Here is a 20,977-nt window from a genome sequence, read left to right as displayed (position 1 = left end):
ACGGTCAAAGATTTATGTAATTAATATCATATTTTTTCCTTTTTTTTCTTAACTAACTTGATTAAAATTGTTTAGACCATATGAATCAAATATATATATGTTGAGCTAAAGTGTAAAGGGAAAACGTTAGTTACAAGTTTGTTAATAAATAGTTACAGAAGTTAGTTATGATTAACTGTGATTAGGTAACTTAACTAGTCTAGTTAGTTAGTTGATTCGGTATCATTGTAAACTACTGCAGTTATGATGAACTGAATGAAACTTCACCTTTCCTCTCTTCTTCTTAGCTTACTATTTTCTCATTCATTCACCATTGTTGGTGCTTAACATGGTATCAAAGCTCTAAGGTGTTCCAGTTGATCGCGTTAGCTTTCAGTGCAGTAGAAGACTCAAGATACTGTATTGTCCTAGAAGCTAGTGAAGATCACAATTGTAGCTGCAGTTTATCATGCCGATTGATTCTTCAACCAGTGGTGCAGTTCAAGGAGGAACTACAATGGTGAATTCTTATCATCCTCTTTTTCTGCAATCGTGTGATACTCCAGGTAGTTCTCTGGTCTCTATTCAACTATCTAGATTTGAGAATTATTCATTATGGAGTAGATCTATGAAGATAGGTCTTCTAGGTAAGGGGAAAATAAGATTTATTGATGGAAAATGTAGTAAGGATAAATTCAATGCATCTCTACATGATCTATGGGAAAAATGTAATGCCATAGTGCTATCATGGATAATGATCTCTGTGAGTAGGGAATTATTGAGTGAAATAGTCTATGCTAGCAGTGCTCAACAAGTATGGACTGATTTAAGAGAGAGATTTGACAAAGTTGATGGCTCTAGAATCTTCTATCTGCATAAGGAGATTGTCACACTGCAACAAGGACTTATGTTTGTTTCTAGCTATTTTTCTAGACTCAAGGAGTTGTGGATGGAATATGACTCATTGATGACGTGTCATGGTTGTGCTTGTGAGAGTTCTAAGACCTATGTAGAGCACTTTGAGTACCAGAGACAGATGCAATTTCTCTTATGACTAAATGAATCTTATAATCAGTCTAAAAGTCAGATTATGATGCTTGATCCAGCACCAAGCGTAAACAAAGCTTATTCTCTTGTAATGGCTGAAGAAAGTCAGAGAATCCTTGGTAAATCTAATACAGCAGGAAGTGATCACTCTGTTTCTGCTAATGTTGGTGGGATGAATGAGGCTATGGCCTTTTTTAGTAATGGTAAAGGACATATACCAAGATCAGGATCTACTTCACAGTCATGGTCTAATCCTCCTACTGGAGCTGGGTTTAGATCTAATCAAAAATAATTTAACGACAATAGCACTCTTTACTGTGATTATTGTAACTGGAAGGGTCACATTAGAGCTACTTGTTACAAATTGCATGGATATCCTGCTGATTGGAAAGGTAAAAGGAAAAACAATGGTAGTTCTATTTCAGTTAATCTTGTAGGATTCAACAATGCTCCTGGACTGCTTATGCATCATCAGAATGCTTCAACATGGAATAGTCAAGGAGCAACTAATGATTCTAGTTCCTCTAAGATTCCAACTACTGGATCTTCTGGTGTATCCTCTCATCAACAGCAGCAGTTTCACCCTCATTTCTCTCCATAGCAGTACATGCAGCTCTTGCAACTGATAGAGCCAGATAATGCAAAGAGTAACTGTGAAACTACTACTACTCATGCTTCATGTATGATGATTTGTCCTTCTCTCATTCCTGATGCTGACAAATGGATCATTGATGCAGGAGCATCCAAACACATGGTACACAGTTTAAGTATGTTAACACAATATCGTTCCTTAGATAAAGATCTTTGTAACAAAGTACATCTACCTACTGGTAGCCTTGCACATGTCAGTCACATTGGGTCTTCTCGAGTGTTAAGAGGAGCTGAGATCTCAAATGTGCTACACATCCCTGAATTTCACTATAATTTTCTATCAGTATCCAAGTTAACAAGGGAACTAAATTGTTGTGCTATCTTTTATCCTGATCATTGCGTTTTTCAGGACCTCTCAAGTAGGAATGTGAGAGGAACTGGCATACTGGAGAATGATCTGTACGTGATTCATGTTGATACTCAGTTGAAGACTCAGGGAACTCAACTGAAGTCTCAGCAGGACCAAGCTACTACTGCTAATGTGGTTTCTTCTACTAGTCCTAACAACTTGGTTTTATGGCATCAAAGGTTGGGTCATGTACCTGTTAGTGTACTGAGAACACATAGTTGTTGCAAATATATGTCTTTTTCCTTCACTGATATATGTACTATATGTCCCTTGGCTAAGCAAACCAGATTCCCTTTCCCCTTAAGTACTACCTCTACATCAACTTGTTTTCATACATTACATGCTGATGTATGGGGTCCCTATAGAGTTCCTACTAATGACAATAAAAGATATTTCCTTACCTTGGTTGATGATTACTCTAGATATACTTGGTTGTTCCTGTTGAACTCTAAATCTGAGGTTATCATCGCTTTACAAAACTTCTTTACAATGATTAACAATGTTTTTTCCAGCACCATCAAAGTGTTACGATCTGATAATGGTTGTGAGTTTTTTAACTCCCAAGTTTTTGATTTACTTAAGACATTGGGTGTATTGTGTCAGAGTTCTTGCACTTATACCCCACAACGGAATGAGGTTGTAGAGAGAAAACATCGACATGTTCTTGAGATGGCCAGATCCTTGAGATTTACCCTCCACAGTTCTTAAGGGTAAAACTCCTTATGAGTTGTTGTATCAAACTCTTCCTTCTCTTGATCATCTTAGAGTGTTTGGTTGTCTTGCATTTGCTTCTGAGGTAAAGAAGACTGACAAATTTGCCTCAAGAGCTGTTCCAGCTGTGTTTCTTGGTTATTCTAGTCTTCAAAAGGGCTACAAACTCTATAGTTTACATACCCAAACTTTCTTTGTCAGCAGAGATGTTGTATTTAAAGAATCCTTCTTTCCTTTTCAGCATATGCGTCCTTCCAGTTCTCCTCTTTCCCTGTGCTCCAATTTATAAGAGACACTTCCACAGACTTACCTTGTGCAGAGTTGCCTTTGTGTGATCAGGCTCTCCCTGAGCCTTCTGACTTTTCTTTGAATCCTCAGTCCAGTTCTCATGTGCCATTCCTCTACATGCGTCTGTTGGTCTTCGAAAATCCTCTCGACCAACTAAACCTCCTATATGGATGACTGATTTTATCACTCATAAGTCTAGGTCTGCTTGCTTATACCATGTCTCCAATCATGTGTCCTATGATCTTCTCTCTGCTTTCTATGATGCTGCATTTGCTGCTTACTCCTCTGTCTATGAGCTTACATCCTTTACTGAGGCTTCTTCCTATCCTCAATGGGTAAATGCCATGAAGGCTGAAATCAATGCTTTAGAGGCCAACAACACATGGAGCATTGTTGACTTTCCTCCTGGCAATCATCCTATTGGTTGTAAATGGGTGTTAAAGGTCAAATATTTGGCCTCAGGAGCTGTTGAGAGGTACAAGGCTCGATTAGTATCCAAGAGGTTCAGTCAGAAGGAGGGGATAGACTATACTGAAACTTTTTCGCCTGTTGCTAAAATGGTCACAGTTAGATTAGTTTTGGTTGTTGTTGTTGCTAAACATTGGCCTATTTTTCATATGGATGGTCATAATGCTTTCTTATAGGGTGATCTCCTTGAGGATGTCTACATGGTGGTTCCACTTGATTTTAGTAAGTCTGAGGAGTCTACTAAAGTCTGTAAGCTTCACAAATCACTGTATGGTCTCAAGCAGGCCCCTCAACAGTAGAATCTGAAGTTAACTGCAACATTACTTCAGCTTGGGTTTGTTCAGAGTCACTATGACTACTCTCTATTCACTAGGCAAACTGGTCCTGACTTGGTTGTGGTCCTCGTGTATGTGGATGATCTTATTTCTACTGGGAGCTGTGCTTCTTTGATTGTTCAAACTAGGAATGATCTTCAGCTCAAGTTCCACATAAAAGATCTTGGGGAGTTGACATTTTTTCTTGGCATTGAATTTACTAGGTCCAAGGAGGGGTATGTTATGAACCAGCGCAAATATGCCTTGGAACTTATTTCTGAGATGGGATTAAGTGGTGCAAAACGAGTTCACACTCCACTAGATCCTAATGTAAGGCTGACTTCCATTGAATATGACTCACATGTGCAAAGTGCTTCATGAATCATACAGGCAGACAAGCCTTTGAAAGATATTGGGAGATATCAAAGTAGGGAGATTATTATATCTTACTATGACCAGGATAGACATATCATTTGATGTTCAAGATTTGAGTCAGTATAATATGCATGCTCCAAAAGAGTCTCACATGGAAGCAACTCTCAGGGTAGTCAGATATATTAAAACAGCTTTGGGGTTAGGCTTGTGTATGCCTTCACAAAGCTCAAAATTACTAACTGCCTACTGTGACTCAGATTGGGGTACTTGTGTGCAATCAAGGAAATCTGTCAAAGGCTATCTTGTAAAATTTGGTGATGTTATTATCTCTTGGAAATCGAAGAAACAAGAGACTGTTGCTAGGAGTTCTGCTGAAGCTGAGTTCAGGAGCATGGCATCAGCAGAGCTGAAATCACATGGCTTATTGGGCTATACAAGGAGTTAGGAGTCAGCATTAAACAACCAGTAGATCTGTTCTGTGACAACAAAGCTGCAATTCAAATTGCATCTAATCCCATTTTTCATGAAAGAACCAAGCATTTTGATATTGATTGCTACTTTGTTAGAGAAAAGATATTACAACATATGATCAAGACTCAACATGTATCAACAAGGGATCAACTAGCAGACTTACTTACTAAAGGACTTTGGAAAGCTCCACATCTACACTTAATGTCTAAGCTGGGATTGAAAGACATCTTTCAGCCATCAGCTTGAGGAGGGGTGTTGAGCTAAAGTGTAAAGGGCAAAAGTTAGTTACAAGTTTGTTAATAAATAGTTACAGAAGTTAGTTATGATTAACTGTGATTAGGTAACTTAACTAGTCTAGTTAGTTAGTTGATTCACACCTTTATATAGTGATGTATAGGTATCATTGTAAACTATTGCAGTTATGATGAACTGAATGAAACTTCACCTTTCCTCTCTTCTTCTTAGCTTATTGTTTTCTCATTCATTCACCATTGTTGGTGCTTAACAATAAATAAATAAATAAATAAATATATATATATATATTTGATCTAGCATATAATTTTTTTAGTTAAGAAAGAGTAATATTTTTTTTCAATATATAGCAGGAGTCAACAACTGATTGCCAATAGTTATGGTTAATCAATGTTGACTCACCAGCATAAGGAACTTAATTAACATGTTATAAAAGTCTATTTATCTAATTGAATAGTTTATTGATTAAGATATTATTTTCTAATTTTTTAAAGCAATTTTATGGATTCGGGGACCTTTTATTTATCAAGTAAATGAAACAATCCAACAAAAATCGATCCAAAAGTGACCGGTCTAATAAGAAAAAACGGGGAAAGGGATATTTACATCAATATTAGATGATTGATTATTAATTATGTCCATGGAACATTTGATTAGGTTAATGCAATATTTCTATTCGAATTCTTATGTCTATGCTCACTATAATAACAATTATTTTTTAGTAGCAACGAATATATATATATATATATATATATATATATATATATAGAAAGTGCTAAAGCCTTTAACTGTGTATTAATTAGGCAATTGTTGTTATAAACTTTAAGGACATTTACAATGAGGGCTAATTATTGCTAAAAATATATATTTAGTAACAATTAAACTATTATAATTAATTAATTGTCACTAAAGATCAATTTTTGTACAATAACTTTATTATGTTTATCATGGAAAATTTAAGGTTAAGGAGTTATCCACATATTTTTGACAAATATTATTTGGGTAAATTTCAAAAGAATACACACAACTTAAAGCCAGAGGTGCAGGGCAGAGCTAGGGTACCGGAAGAGGGTTTATTTTGAACTTTTTTTTTGAAAGGTTAAATCATTTATACACAATTAAATTTTATTTTTATGTATATAACAGAGGTTGAACTTTCTTGACTATTTCATGTATTGTTTTTTGGGTGATGCTAAATGACCAGAAAATTTGGCCAGAACTTTAAAAATTCTATAATTTTATTTTAAAATAAACTGATCTTTTTTCTAATTTTTAATTAAAAGGTATTAAAGTTAAAAGGATAAAAATGTTTTAAAATGTAAAATAACATAGGTAAAATACCATTTTGACCAAAAGAATTTTTTCTATATTTTTTTTATATATATATTTGAATCTCTTTAGTGAAAATTTTGAAAATAGGAAATAGTGCAATTTTAGCTTATGAAAGACATGATCTTAATTCTTAAATAGAAGCCTATGGTTGGACATAAATTAGGGCAAAGAGCTAATAGACAGTCGTAGTACTTTCTTGATTTTCGATTTCTGTTACTATCTATTGCTTCTTCTACTTTGATTATAGTATTATTTTATTGTAGTTACTACTTTTTATCATAATGTTGTCTTGCTATTTTTAGTACTTCATTGTGGCTTCCTTATTTTTGTATTTCTTTCCCGAGTTGTTTTTCTATGCTTCTTCTTGAGCCGATTATCTATCAAAACAACGTTACTACCATTCAAATCAGGAGTAAGCTATGCGTACACACTACCCTCTTCAAACTCAATTACTATAAAATTATATTAAATATATTATTATTGTTTGTAACCTAAAAAATGGTGACAATATTGTCAAATTTTTTCGACCTCTCACCGTAGAGGGATAGGAGTATTCGCGGTTCGATTTGGATTGGATTTTGATCAAAATCAAACCAATTTAGTTGATTTTGTAACCTAATAAATCATGGCAATATTAACTTTTTTGACTTAAAATTTTGAAGCCTAAAGTAATTTTTTTTTTTTTGCTAATGTCTCTCGTTATACCTCATGATCTTAAATTCTCAATGTAGCATGCCAATGATCAATTAATTTATATATTTACATCAAAATAAATGAAATTGCAGATAATTTTGCTCAGTGTGAAACAATAGTGAGAATTCAAGATGATTTTCTATATTTATTGTTATTATTTAGCTTTTGTATATTATCTGTTGTTATCCTTCATTATTCATTAGAGATTTCGATTCAGTTGAATATAAATATTTTTTTGTTTGAAAATGTATGGCAAAGGAAACAGAATCTCTATGAGAGGTAATTAAGGGGAAAAGAGAGCGTAAAATACGCGTTGAAGAAATGTGATTTAGCTGAAGCAATCAATAAGGGGCCCACAGTCCAACCTGGATGTGGAGCCCACTCAAAAGTGTATCACTTTACGTCTGTTTCTTTTAGTAATAACACAAATCCCAACTTTTCTCTTTTCCTTAGTTTTTTTTGAAAAAAAACACTGCATGCCCGTGTAACAATCTATTTGAATGGATTTATAATTTTTTATTTATAAATTAAAATATATAAGATAGAAATTTTAACTTTATAGTTTTAATTTTTTTTTATCTATGTATAAGCTCTTTTAATTCAAAATTACTTAAAATAAATCAATTCAAATAGGCTTTAGTTCGTATTATTAGTATTTCTTAGAGAATACTTTTTCTTTAATAGTTTGAATTTAGATGGGTTGAGCAAGTAAAAAAAATTAGAATTCTACCCCGTTATGTTTGCTTTCCATCCTTTTAAAACAAATGGTTGGATTATGATGAAGTATAAATTGGTTTTAATATGATTTATGTATTGATTTGAAGTGTTTATTATTATTATTATTATTATTATTATTAGTTTTTTATTTTTCTAATACCGTACTCTATGGCACAGCATAATCTAAATGTTTTCTTTGTATCTGTTGTTACAATTCGTAATTGCTTTTTTTATTCCTATACAATCTTCGGAAAAAGGTAAAAAAAATATTCTTCAATTATGCGAAATTGAATAAATATGTTCCCACCTAACAGTTTGATCTAAAAATATTTTCATCATTAATAATTTGGTTAAAAATTTCTCATATTATTATTTAACGGGTCAAAAATAACCTTTTAAAAATAATTTTATCGTTATTTTTTAAACATATTTTATTCCTGATAAAAATATTAATTTTAAAGAATCCTATTTTTTTTTATATAAAAAAAATAGTTTAACTAAAAATTAAATAGTAAATAATTATTGTTTTTCTTCTTAATCTTATTTTATCAATTAAAATAGAATAACTACATATACTTTTTTAATCGATAATATAGGTCATATTTATAAGAACATAATAACCCCATAATATATTTCATTTCGGTAACGATAAAAAAACTCCAATAAAATGGAAAATAATTATATTTCTTAGTCTTTTTTTTTTTGTATTGGAATATGATAGATATTCTCTAATTAAAAAAATATTAGAAAAAGAACGTGTATAAAAAAATATTTATTTTAAAAAGGACATTTTTGACTTATTAAATAATAATACATACATTTTTTAATGAATCAAATTATTGACGATTGTAATAGTTTTGTTCAATTTTACATAATTAAAGAGTATTTTTAACCCTTTTCAATATATTATTTCAAACTTCAATTTTAACATTAAAAATAAAAGAGCTCTTGACCCCTATTTTAAAAATTATTTTAAAGATAAAAGGAAATAACTTTGTTCACCTTTTAATTACCTTTATTCAAAATTATACGCTAGAACCCGAATCTAACATATTTTGCATACCATTGGTAGCATTTGGGCATAGATTTCCAAAAAAATTTGGCAAATATTATTTGGGTGAAATTTCACTATGTGTTTGATCATAATATTTGGAAAATATATTTCACTTTTTTAATAAATATGATTTATACCCATAAGTTTTAAAAACTATCAAAATTAACCATAGGTTTGTATTACATAGCAAGATAGAAACGTCGACGTAACAAGATTAATGACTTCCGCAACAAGTTAATTGGATCTTCGTTGCAATAAATAACAAGTAGTGTCCATGACATTGGAGCAATGTGGTAGTTTGGATTGAGTGCAACAAGCATCATTCCATACATCGTGAAGTAGACGAATCACATGAATTTATTATCCTAAGCCGATTGGTGTTCATTTTCATCAATAACCATATCATCACTTTCATATTCAGTGAATATTTCATTACTGCTTTGGTGTTCACGAAAGAAAATATGTAATATAACACAAACATATACTATAAATGGTGTTTTTGTAAAAGATAAGAGTTTGGTGTAGAATTTAAATTTTTGAAAATTTCCAAATAATGAGATTTGGCCCAAATACTAGTTTTTTCTAGTATTTGAAAATTTGAGTTATTTGTCAAAAATATTTGTCAAATAATAACAAATTATATGGACAAAAACTATTTGCCAATTTTTCTCCCAAATTTTACTTGGAAAATCTATGGCCAAACGGGTCCTATCATGACTCGCTAGGTAAAGTTGTCATTGTAAAATAATGGGACGTATTTGTCTCTTCACCTGACACCTATTGCTAGGCAGAATCCCCACTTTTATTGAGGAAAACTTATTGAAGTCTAAATCTATTTTAAATTCTTTGGAATTAGACAAAGACCGGCCAAGAATTTAAAATATTCAAAAGGTTGTAGAAAATTAATTAAACTTTACCATGAATATTTTGAAAGTGAGAAGTTTAGAAGTATTTTAGTGAGTACAAATTTAAAAATAAAATAAAAATATAATTCTAAATTTATATCTCCACGAAATCCTTTCATCATTATTAATTATAAATAAAAAATGGTCTTTTGAGATAAAATTACAATTATGCTCAAGAAGAAAGAGAAAAAATTGATTGTGAAATATTATAGGAGTAAAAAATAATAATATTATAAGAGTGAAGGTGACCTTTAATTTACAATAATAAATTCATATTGTGAACAATTAATAGGCAATAATGACCAACAATATTTAAATTTTAACATTACTCGTACAAGTTACAACTAATTACATAAGAGTTGAAATTTGAAAGTCTCAATAGTACCTTTAAACTCTATATCACAACATTATTTGTAATTATATATATTTTGATTATTATAAAAAAATATATTATAGAGAATATATAATATAACATAATATAAAAGATTAATGCTAAAAAAATATGTTTTGAATAATTATATCCATCAAGACTCGAATAAATAGAACAAAATATTTTTTAATTTTGTTGAAATTTTAAAGTCCTCAACAATTTTATTGACTTGAGCACAATCTTAAGAGCCAAAATTATAAAAAAAAAAGTTTCAAAAAGTTAAATTCAGATTTTAATACTACAATATGTACCAAATCAGTAATTTGACCTTATAAGTTCATTTAGATGGTGAAACTAAAATTCTAATATGATACTCGCTCTTGTCTCCATCGATTAACCTATTTCAGAGCAGTCTGGTGATTAGCCTATCCCGCACTCTTTTTTTTTCTCCTTTCAAACAAAGAAAAATGGCTTTTTTTGGGTTAGTGCGCGCCGACATGCTAAAAATTACCTTTTGAACTTCTTCCATATTAGGAGGCTGGGAAGTGCTGAAGAAGGAGAGAGCATGTAGTAGTGGTGAAGCTGGATGCTCGATTCTTTCATTTTAATTTATGTAACACATTTTTCTTTTTAATATATTTCAAAAACAAAATATTATCTTTCTATAATAAAAAATAATTTAATTTTGTAATTTTTATTTTACCTTTAATGAAATGCATGTTTATCATTAGTATTTTAACCTAAGATAAAAAATCTGAAGAATTGGTATCCACATTAAGCGATGTTAAATTAATATCAAAATTGTTTTTTTTTTAATTTTTCACCCGATGTTCGGCACCCACATTGGAACCCGATTAAATTTGAATTCGCGCCGGAAAGTCCACATTGGAGGTAAAGCGCTCCCTAACAAAGGCGACCCATACCTAAGGAGGTTCGAACGCGAGACCTCTTGGTTAAGGATGAAGGAGTACTTACCACTTCACCACAATTCTTGTTGGTAATATCAAAATTGTTGATTTGTGGCACAAATAATTCGAAAGTTAATATAATAAAGTGTGTTTATTCCAAAATAGTCACTCTCGAAACAAAGGACCCCAAAAATCCTTCAATATTTAATTGATTTTGACCAAAAAGTAAAGGTATTTATGACAAAAAAAGTACCCCAGAAAATCACAAGTTAAAGTTATAAAATACAATTACTACTTAATTTGTTTTAATGAAAAAATATTTATGGAATACATGTCAGATAATAATTGATTTTGACAATAAAGTTATTTGTACGTGTAAAAGACAACTATTTCTAAAACTAAAATCAATCATTTAATATTAAACACGGAAATTTCGTTTTGTAGAGTGCATTAGCAAGAAAAAAGAGAGTAATGCATTCATCAATTGTATATTTTTCAGTAACTAATATATGAAAAATCATTGCATTAGTATTATAGGAGGTTTTCATACATGCATTAATAAAGTTAAAAATATAATTATTCCTAAAAAAATTACGCATCCTGTTTTTTTTTAGGAGTTATACAATTTATATTATTTTAGTATACTAAACTAAATACTATAGAAGAAATAATCTCAATATAACTATATAATAACATTAATATTATTATCATCAAATGAATATGATGCAATAGATGGAGCTGCTTCTTTCTTAATCAGAAGTCTCAGGTTTGATTCTTGAATGAAATTTTTTTTGATATAAATTAAGGAGCGCTTCTCCAAATAAAGTCGCTATGCGGCACGAATTCAAAATGATCGAGGAGGTTTGATTGGAAAACAAAATATAAGTGTGTATACTTTTGTTGTGCCTCCTTAAATGGTGGTTACATGTTTTCATCTCAATTATGTCAAAAAGGAAAAATAAGAAATTAAAAAAAAGCATAATAGTATCAAATATGAGCCACTCTCAATGTCAAATGATATTGACAGCAAACCATGGAAGGGGTATTTAAGTCGAGTACTGTCGGTTTCTAACCATGGTTAATTTTTAACCATCCACTCTAGTTTATGCGTCGGTACTATACGGAGCACTCGTGAGTTAAAAAAAAAGAAAAAGATCGTCGGTGACCCGGTGAAGTTCTGAATTAACTCGGTGACCGAAAATGACGTCTCTCAAAACACAAATAAAATAAAATAAGAAATGGGACCATGTAATTAATTATATTTTGAAGAAAAAAAAAAAAAAGAGTTATAATAATATACTAAACTATATTTTTGGTGAGGGAGAAAGATTGGTATATAAGCAAGTGATCCTAATTCCAATGCTTCTTCAAAACAAAGTGAAGAGAAAGAGAAAGAGAAAGGTTTAGAGAGAGAAAAAAGAGGGAGTTTTAGAGAGAGAAAGTAAAAGAGAGAGAAGTGCGGCTAATGGGAGATTCGAGCGACTCCGTTTCGGTGGATATGGAAACAATCTCCGTCGCCGGAAAGGTTTATTTTCCGTCACCGACACTCGCATTTTGTAATCATTTTGCTAAGCATACGCTAATTAATATGGTAGCATTTTGTTTAGTTTTTAAATGTTTCCTGATTAATTTTCACCTAACTTTGAGTTAATTAAGCAACATTTTGATTTAGCGTGTGGATAGAGCAAATGTTTTTTCACTTTTTTTTTTTTTAATAATTTGTTGTTGCAATTTGGAAGTTATGGTGGTTTTACCTTAATGTGGCAATTTCAGACTATGATGCTTCTTTAATTAGTAATTTTTGTTGCTATAAAAGTCTCGTTTTATCTGGCTGATTACAGTTAAGGGTTCCATTTTAGCTGCAGGAAATTGCTTTTCGGGAATAAATTTGATTACTGGATTGGTTTTGAGTTTTAGGCTTTCTAAAGTTTTCCAGTCAAGTATTTGTGTGTTTTTATTCAAATTATCCAGCATTCAAATGAGCAACATGATTCATTTGAGGTGCACGGAAGACCTGAAGTTCATTTAAAGAAGCAAACCTAGCAAATGGTTCATGTTAACTTGTTCCCATTATAAATGAATTGATGGTGAAATTTTCCTTATTGGATTTCATCATTCTTGACGATGTTCTTCCGAGCAAAAAATAAAAGTGATAGTAAAGCATTTCCCCTAAAATCATGTGAAAAGGGTTGTTCATATAAAGCTAGGTTGTGTGCTTCACTTTGCTTAAATATCCCTTTAGTGTAGGTGTTAAGGCTTGTGCCTTATCTCCCCGGGGCTGTGTCTACTAGAAAACAAATATTGCTGGTAAACTGGTAGTATATAGCAGAAAAGAAAAAACAATACAGATGAGTTTTTAGTTATCAGGAATAAGAAAGTTAAATTTTGTATAAAACAATTAGGTCCAAAAAAACATAAAACTACATCTTTTCATCTAAATAAGAAGTTCAAAATAATTTTTAACTTTATTGATATAATTTTGACTTCATATATTCTGCTTAATTATAGTTATACAATTCTTTGTTCAAACAGTTGCTTTTGGCAGTCATTTTTAGTTGAGTTACGTATATATTTTTTTTATATACTTTTTCTTTGTTAAAGCCAAAACTCTAATTCCGCTTTGCACTTTAAGCCCCTACAAACTTTGCACTTCTATATGATTTTAACTGTTTTTCATCGTCTAAAGATTTACGCCATTGGGTATATTGCAAAACAAGGCATTATTGTGTATTCGCTAGCTAGTTTATATTGATCATGCTTTATTTGTCCGAATCTCTTTTTTCCCCTGATATATGCAGTTTGTTATAGTAGTTTTTTTTCCTGATACATGCAGTTTGTTATAGTTTATAAGGTTCATGTGTTCTTTTTGTCCTACTTTCTAAGTATGCAAATTTGACCTAGTTTAGAAGGTTTGTGTGTTTGTTTTCCTATCCTTTTGAAATTTGCATATCACACGCCAGTTTTAATTAGAAAAGTTGCAAAAAGGAAACCTCCTGTTAACCGTATATCAACTTTACACGTTTTTTTTTCAGTCTCGGTTAGGCCCAAAACATATTTTCATTTAGAAATTGCTTTGAAAGTTGGAAGTGTAAATTGGACCTATCAAAAATAATGAATGCGGAAAGAGTGGAATTGCTTTTAGAACTTGGAAGCTTTGTACCTTATAGTTTTACTTGATGATATCTAGGTATATTTTTTCCTTGTCAAACTTATCATGTTTTTGCTAATTTTTCTCCTCAGGAGCACCTTGTAAAAACTGGCCGTGGTTATGTCTCTGTTGCTGTTTTTGGGGACCAGGACAAGCCGGCTCTTATCACCTATCCCGATTTAGCTTTAAATTGTAAGTGAAACCAGTTTATTTTGTCATCTCTTACAGTTCAATTGCTTAAGTCAGTTTATTTTGTCATCTATTACAATCATGATTATGTTTGTTCTTTCTAATAAGAAGTATATGCTAAATGAAATCAAATTGATTTGGTCTGTTCCAGGCTTTCTTTTTCTCTGCAAAGCTTAAATAGGTCTGATAGTTGCCCAGTTTTGATGAAAAAAATTGGAATATTTGGATCATGGTCTATCTATTGAAATTCCAACATCTCAACTTTTTAGTGTCATCTAGGGTGTTTGATGCTTTTGTGGTTCTTTTACCATCTAATACTAAATTCTCTTTCTGTCTTGCATCTATGTCATTGAACAGATATGTCCTGTTTCCAAGGAGTATTCTATTGTCCAGAAGCATTTTCATTGCTGCTCCATAACTTCTGTATTTACCACATAAGTCCTCCTGGTCATGAGGTTTGTGACTTGAATTCTCATTGATTACAGTAGCACGTGGATTGTTTGGTTAATGCTTCTATTCACAATGTTGCTTACCCTGTATATTCGTCAAGAGTTTTTGCAGTTGGGAGCTGCTGTCATGAGTTTTGATGATCCTGTCTTATCGGTTGATGATTTAGCAGACCAGATTGTGGAGGTGCTTGATTACTTCAGGTATTTATCATGAGCCATCCTTTTGGCATCTGCTTTACTGTTATAACCTTATAATACGCTGCCTCTTCAGCATAGGCATTTTGCAACACTGTCAATTCTGCAGTTCTATATCTCATGCTTGTGCTGCACAATCAAGCGGTTGGCAGAACGATTATGGATGACTCTTTACTTCAATATGACATTAAGAGCTGTCGTGTGTTTTGTAGAATCTTCCTTATAGGCTTAGCTTGTTTTAATGAGAAGTTGAAACTGATTTTACCCCTTTATCTTCCCTCTTCAGGCTTGGTAAAGTAATGTGTATGGGTGTAACAGCTGGAGCATATATTCTTACTTTGTTTGCGGTAAGTGTTTGTATTATTTCTGTTTGCTGATTTATTTAAATTTTCCTGATATGGGCATTTGATGACGAGATTTTTATGTTTTTCTCCCTCTAGATAAAATACACACAAAGGGTTATGGGTTTGATACTTGTTTCCCCCTTGTGCAAAGCACCCTCTTGGACAGAATGGTTGTGTAATAAGGTGCATTTTCAATGCTTTCTCCTATAGTTCAAGATATGTGAGAATGAATTTGTAAATTATGATTCTTGCTCCTCTAGATGACCTGAAATTATGGTATCTTGCATCTTATTGTGCAATATGGCAGGTGATGACAAATCTGCTTTACTTTTGTGGCATGTGTACTTTGGTGAAGGAGTTACTGCTGTTGCGGTACTTTAGCAAGGTTCCTTTCTACTCTTTTCTACCACTTCTATACTTGTTTTTTTATAATTAGTGGACAGTTCAACTGGATGCTTAATGATGTGGCAGGAAGTCCGCGGCAGTGTTGAAGTTCCAGAATCGGATGCAGTTCAAGCATGCCGAAGAGTAAGTGTTTAATTTTTTGGAGCCCTGTATTTCCTGTGTGATGCTTTCATATGACATTACCCTGTTGACAATGTTTATCATTTGTCTGATTCGACCAAATGCATGATTTTTGTTGCAGTTGCTAGGTGAGAGACAGAGTCCAAATGTATTGCGGTTGCTCGAAGCTATCAATGAGTAAGTCCTTCAGCAAAAAGACATTTCAAGGGGATCTCTGCTGTTTGCTTCTCTTCTTCTCCTCATTTCTTCTTGTTTGTTGCGGGGAGCAGTACTTTTCACCTTAAGTAGGTGGGTTGGGTCTTGAGTGGTTCTCCCTCTCTCTCAACACTAATAGGATGCTGCTCACAGCTCAGTATATCATAAGGTTGCTACTATAGTGGCTGTATAGAATTTTAGAACAACCATGTATCTGCTAACCTATGATAAACAAAGAAGTCATTCTACCAAGTCTAGCTTCGGGTGGAGCATGCTAGTCTAATGTCAGATAGTAAATTTCCTTCTTCTCTAGAGCATTGGAGTTTGACCGAGGGATTTTTCCATCCATGCCATGGACCTACTTCACTGGTCAGTTCCTTCTTTTGATACTCTTTTTCCTTTTTTGGTCGATGACCAAGAAATAGGTCTGTAGCCAGCCCTTAGGACTAATCCTAGCCTTTAGAACTAGGGGATAATGGGCTAGCTTCTATCCTTCTCCACTTAAATACCTAACTTAGTTCCATGTTTTGATACATATATTGAGTAAACTTGTTTTATTTATCTGACAGGAGACCAGACATAACCCAAGGTTTGCGGAAACTAAAATGTCGGTCTTTAATATTTGTTGGAGAGAGCTCTCCTTTTCATTCCGAGGCTCTCCATATGACATCAAAGTTAGATAGAAGGTTCAGCGCTCTAGTTGAGGTTTGTGCCAAACTTGTTTCACCCTTGTCATGCTAGTGAAGGAGTGGATTGTAAGGTAATAAGTGGTGTGTGTTATTCAGGTTCAAGCATGTGGTTCAATGGTGACTGAAGAGCAGCCAGATGCAATGTTGATCCCACTGGAATATTTTCTAATGGGATTTGGATTTTATCGACCGTCTCAGTGCAATGTCAGCCCAAGAAGCCCGTTAAGTCCAACCAGCATCTCTCCGGAGCTTTTCTCGCCAGAAAGTATGGGGTTGAAGTTAAAACCAATTAAAACCAGATTTTCTGAAGAAGTATGAGTCTGGGCTCAAAGTTAAAATAAGTTTTTGTAAAATTTGTAAGCATACATTGAAGATCCACTTTGATTGAAGACAGTTAGGAATGTGAAGTTATAGGAGGGAGGGTTGTAGATAAGAGAGTTGGAAAATAGAAAGTGGAAGAAAAAACAATAGGAAAAAAGAGTGTTTTTAAAAAAAATCTTCTTTGTAATGGTAACTGTGAGAAGTTTTGAATCCATCTGTACATGCTGGACAATAAATAATAGTAATTTATATTGATAAAAGGAATAAGAATAATAAAAAGGCAGGTGCCAGCCTTTTCCTTTTCTTTCTCCGTATATTTTTTGTAATTTGTAATATATAATTAGATTTGCTCTTTGTTTGTTTCTTCTTTTTGGTGTTCTCTTTGTCAACATTATGATGACTGCCGTCCCTATTTCTGAAAAGAAAATTCCCATAATAATTTAACGCTTTTTTATTTAGGATTTAAAACTGACCAAATATTAAAGCAACATCTTTGATAAAGGCCAAATTTGATAACTAATAGTAGTAAAACTTTTAACGATTTAAGGGACTTCTTTTGTAAGATATACATCTCGACAGTTGACTCTATATTTAAAGGAGAATCGATTTTAATGGTCACACAGGGATCACTTCAAAAGCAAATGATGATCATGTACATGACAGTTTCAGCTTTTATTTTAGTGATAGAAATGAAGGAGGAGTTTATCTTTTAGACTTTGGGAAAGTTTCAAGTTGATCATAACTAACTCAAGCTTTTAGAAGAGGGAGGAGAACTTGTGACCTTCCGTAGTCTATTTTCTTTTTAAGAAGGGTGTTAGAGGTGTATATAAGTATTGCAAGATTATTTTGACAAGATTCTTCCTTCATAATATTTGTCACGACCCAAAGAATACCGTAGGCATAGCATGACATATAGAATCCCGAATGGCCCTAGATAAGCCACTAAGCATACATCATACAAGATAATAGAAATAAAAATTTCAAAAGTAACATTCTCATATCAAAAGAGTTTGACAAAGCGGAAGTCTAACATAGTTTCAACAAGCCATCTAATACATCAAAAGAAGTGGTTGGGACGTAACCCATGCACCATATACAAATGTCTAAAAACTGAAAGTAATAAAAGTAAGAAAAGTGTCATAGTACTTGAAACATGAGGACTCACCAACTCTTGATCTTCGAATTGTCAATAGGATCAACTAGCCACACGTGTGCGAGGTAGGAGCATCCGAACCTACATCAGTGAAACAATGTAGGCACAAGTATGCATTAGTACATGAAATGTACTAAGTATGATAGCAATGCATAAAAGGTATGAAATCATGCTAAAAGGATTTTCCATGACATGCAATGACCAAGCTAAATCATAAGATAAAAAGGTTAGAAAACACAAATCATAATCATGGTCAATGCAAGCTTAACATATTTAAAACACTTTGTGAGATACTCGGAAGTAACCTAGTTCATTATTGTGGGATGTTTACCATTAACCGACATAGACCATGTGAGCTAGAACATGGAATCTGGTGTCTATCCCACACCGAAAAGAGATGTCATTGCTTGCCAAAGCAACAACCTTAAACTTCTAGCTTACGTAGATCCACTAGCTAAGACATCATACGGAGGCACATAGTTAGGACAAGCTAAGGCCTCTACTAACGGGAGAGCCTCCATATTAATATCTTCTCGGTGCTAAGTAAAATCCCACGGAATAGTCTCAATCATATTCATTTCATCATCCATGGAAAGACACAATTAAGCTACCAATCCAAGCTAAAGTTATTTAGAATAGCTCCTTAAAATTTGATTCAACTTAGGTGAGAAAATCTTTCAACCTTATGAATCCTTATGAGAGAAATCCTTTCACAATCATGATCATATTACTATGTGAGAAAACCTTTCACAATTTTCATTGATACTTTCACTTAAAAGCATCCTTAATTCATAACCATCAATCTCAAATAACATACATATCTTCATAAATTCATAGTTCATAAGCTTCATCATGTGTTCATAGTAAAAAATCATGAATCATGCATGTGTTCATATGAATTCAACTCAAAATCATGTAAATACTTCAATTCATGCATTAGAAGATAGAAAATAGGCAATTGAATCATAATTGAAAAGAACCCATGAAGATGGGAGAAAACCCTAACTTTGATCAATTGAATTTAACTTGGAGAATTGGGATCTTTGGGAACAATGGAGGAAAGGACTCCATTGGTGAAAACTAACATACCTTGATGATCAAAGCCCAAAGGCTATGGTGAATTGGAGACTTTGAAGTGAAACCCTAAGTTCTTCTCCCTTTGCTATTTGGGGAGGAACTTGGAGGGAATTTGAGATTTGGGAGAATGATTCAGAATTGGGTAGTTTTAGCACTTAAAATACTTATATATGACTTAGAATAGGGGTCAAAACGACATAGCTTAGGTATTAAACACATAGAGAAAAAACCTAAAAAAATCCTTAAAAATAACTGACGACTCAGTCCACGGGTGCGACCTCCGTACTGGCCAACCATAGGCCAAGTACTGAATCTCTAAATTTTAATCAGATTTGACGAGACCGGTCTACGGCCCATAGACACCAACCGTAGAAGTCAACTTTGACCCTAAAATTTTACTAAGTCTGGGACCTGTCTACGAGACCTATCTACGATCCGTAGCTCTTTTGGCGGACCGTCCCGATCAATCATAGACTCAACTTTAGAAACTCAATTTTCTCGAAACTCAAACCCACTTTCTACGGATGCCATCTACGGTCTGTAGGATCTTCTATGGTCCGTAGACTAGATTCGTAGAAACCAACCAGTGGCTAAAAAATGATATTTTTTTTCAAAATTCAAGGTGTTACAATATTATCCCTTGTATAGACTCGATAAGGTGAGAGAGAAGGATCCTTAACCTGGATAAAGTGAAGTGCATTAAGAAAAATAATGTTCAAGTATTGATAAATAATACACACATCACACAGAGATGACAAATGTATTTTCATAAGCTCTTGAATGAAAAATAAGATAGGAAGTTTGTGCCGGGAGAGTTGGTCATTCCGAGAGTCATAGAGATTTTGGATATCGTGGGTGCATAAAGGTTGTAGAGGTTCATGAGGCTATTAGTGAGATGAGGAGGAGAAGCTCGATCGAGATAGATGAGATTTCAACAGATATTTGAATGAACAAAAATAAGACAAGTATGAAATGGTAGATTGGGTTATTTAATGCCATATTTAGGACGGTAAAATGCAAGAGCAAGAGTGATATGCAAAACTACAATAACTTATCTTAGGTATATTTATATGCCTATGTTGTCAATATTGGCCTATGAATTGATTAGATTGAAGAATGATCTTTAGTTACTAACTTGATTTTTGGTGTAACTTGTGATGTTTGTGCACTTACACACATGATTAGTTGTTTTAGGAGCACGCAAAGGAATTGGGGTTGGAATGGAGAAAGAAGGAGCAAAGATGTGCAAGAAAATGGCCAAGGCAAAAACCACCAGGGGCTGGTGCACTAGTTGGCGTGGCGCGCCACTGGTGGTACTTCAGAGTTGATGTTGTGGTGCACTGAGAGGCGCGATGCGTCAAGGGCCACACTTCAGATTCCCTTCTCAGCGCGCCGCGTCAAGGAGGAGACTTCAGAGGCAACCTGTAGGTGCGAAGCCCCACGAAAGTTCCAACTTTTACAAGTTAAAAGACTTAAAATAGGATTCATAAGTGTAGTAGGTTGACTCTAATTTATCCTACTATTATAAATAGAGTCTTCGGGTTCCATAATCTGGGTGGACGTTTTGATTTAGTGTGCAAGAGCAAGAATTCAAGTTTGTAATAGGTTTTAATCTTTTTACTCTTCTATTTTCCGGAAATTGCATGAACTGTTGTATTTTTCTTGTTTTCTAATAGCATGAGTGACTAAACGCCCTAATTCTGGGGCTGTAGCTACGAATGAATTGTTGATTATTAAAGGCTTGTTGAATGAAATCTTGGTTGTCATTATAAGTTACTTATATATTCTTGTTTTAGTATTTTATGCTT

General features: G+C 33.1%; 2 protein-coding genes across 2 annotated transcripts; both read left to right on the top strand.

Moving 5' to 3' along the window:
- The first annotated feature begins 4,258 nt into the window (after positions 1–4,258).
- Positions 4,259–4,627, top strand: LOC125842947 (uncharacterized mitochondrial protein AtMg00810-like). The gene has a single exon (XM_049522220.1). The coding sequence runs from the start codon at positions 4,259–4,261 to the stop codon at positions 4,625–4,627; it is 369 nt and encodes a 122-aa protein (XP_049378177.1).
- A 7,618-nt stretch (positions 4,628–12,245) lies between these two features.
- LOC125841126 (protein NDL2-like) lies at positions 12,246–17,194 on the top strand. The gene is made up of 11 exons (XM_049520142.1): positions 12,246–12,409; positions 14,125–14,224; positions 14,579–14,676; positions 14,783–14,871; positions 15,152–15,212; positions 15,306–15,392; positions 15,517–15,594; positions 15,681–15,737; positions 15,856–15,911; positions 16,499–16,634; positions 16,715–17,194. Exons 1-11 carry the CDS (start codon positions 12,350–12,352, stop codon positions 16,934–16,936), a joined length of 1,044 nt encoding a protein of 347 aa, XP_049376099.1. The 5' UTR covers positions 12,246–12,349; the 3' UTR covers positions 16,937–17,194.
- The last annotated feature ends 3,783 nt before the right edge of the window (positions 17,195–20,977 follow it).

Source organism: Solanum stenotomum, chromosome 10 (assembly GCF_019186545.1).
Source record: "Solanum stenotomum isolate F172 chromosome 10, ASM1918654v1, whole genome shotgun sequence".
Taxonomy (NCBI): domain Eukaryota; kingdom Viridiplantae; phylum Streptophyta; class Magnoliopsida; order Solanales; family Solanaceae; genus Solanum; species Solanum stenotomum.
This window is presented reverse-complemented; position numbering and strand designations above follow the sequence as displayed.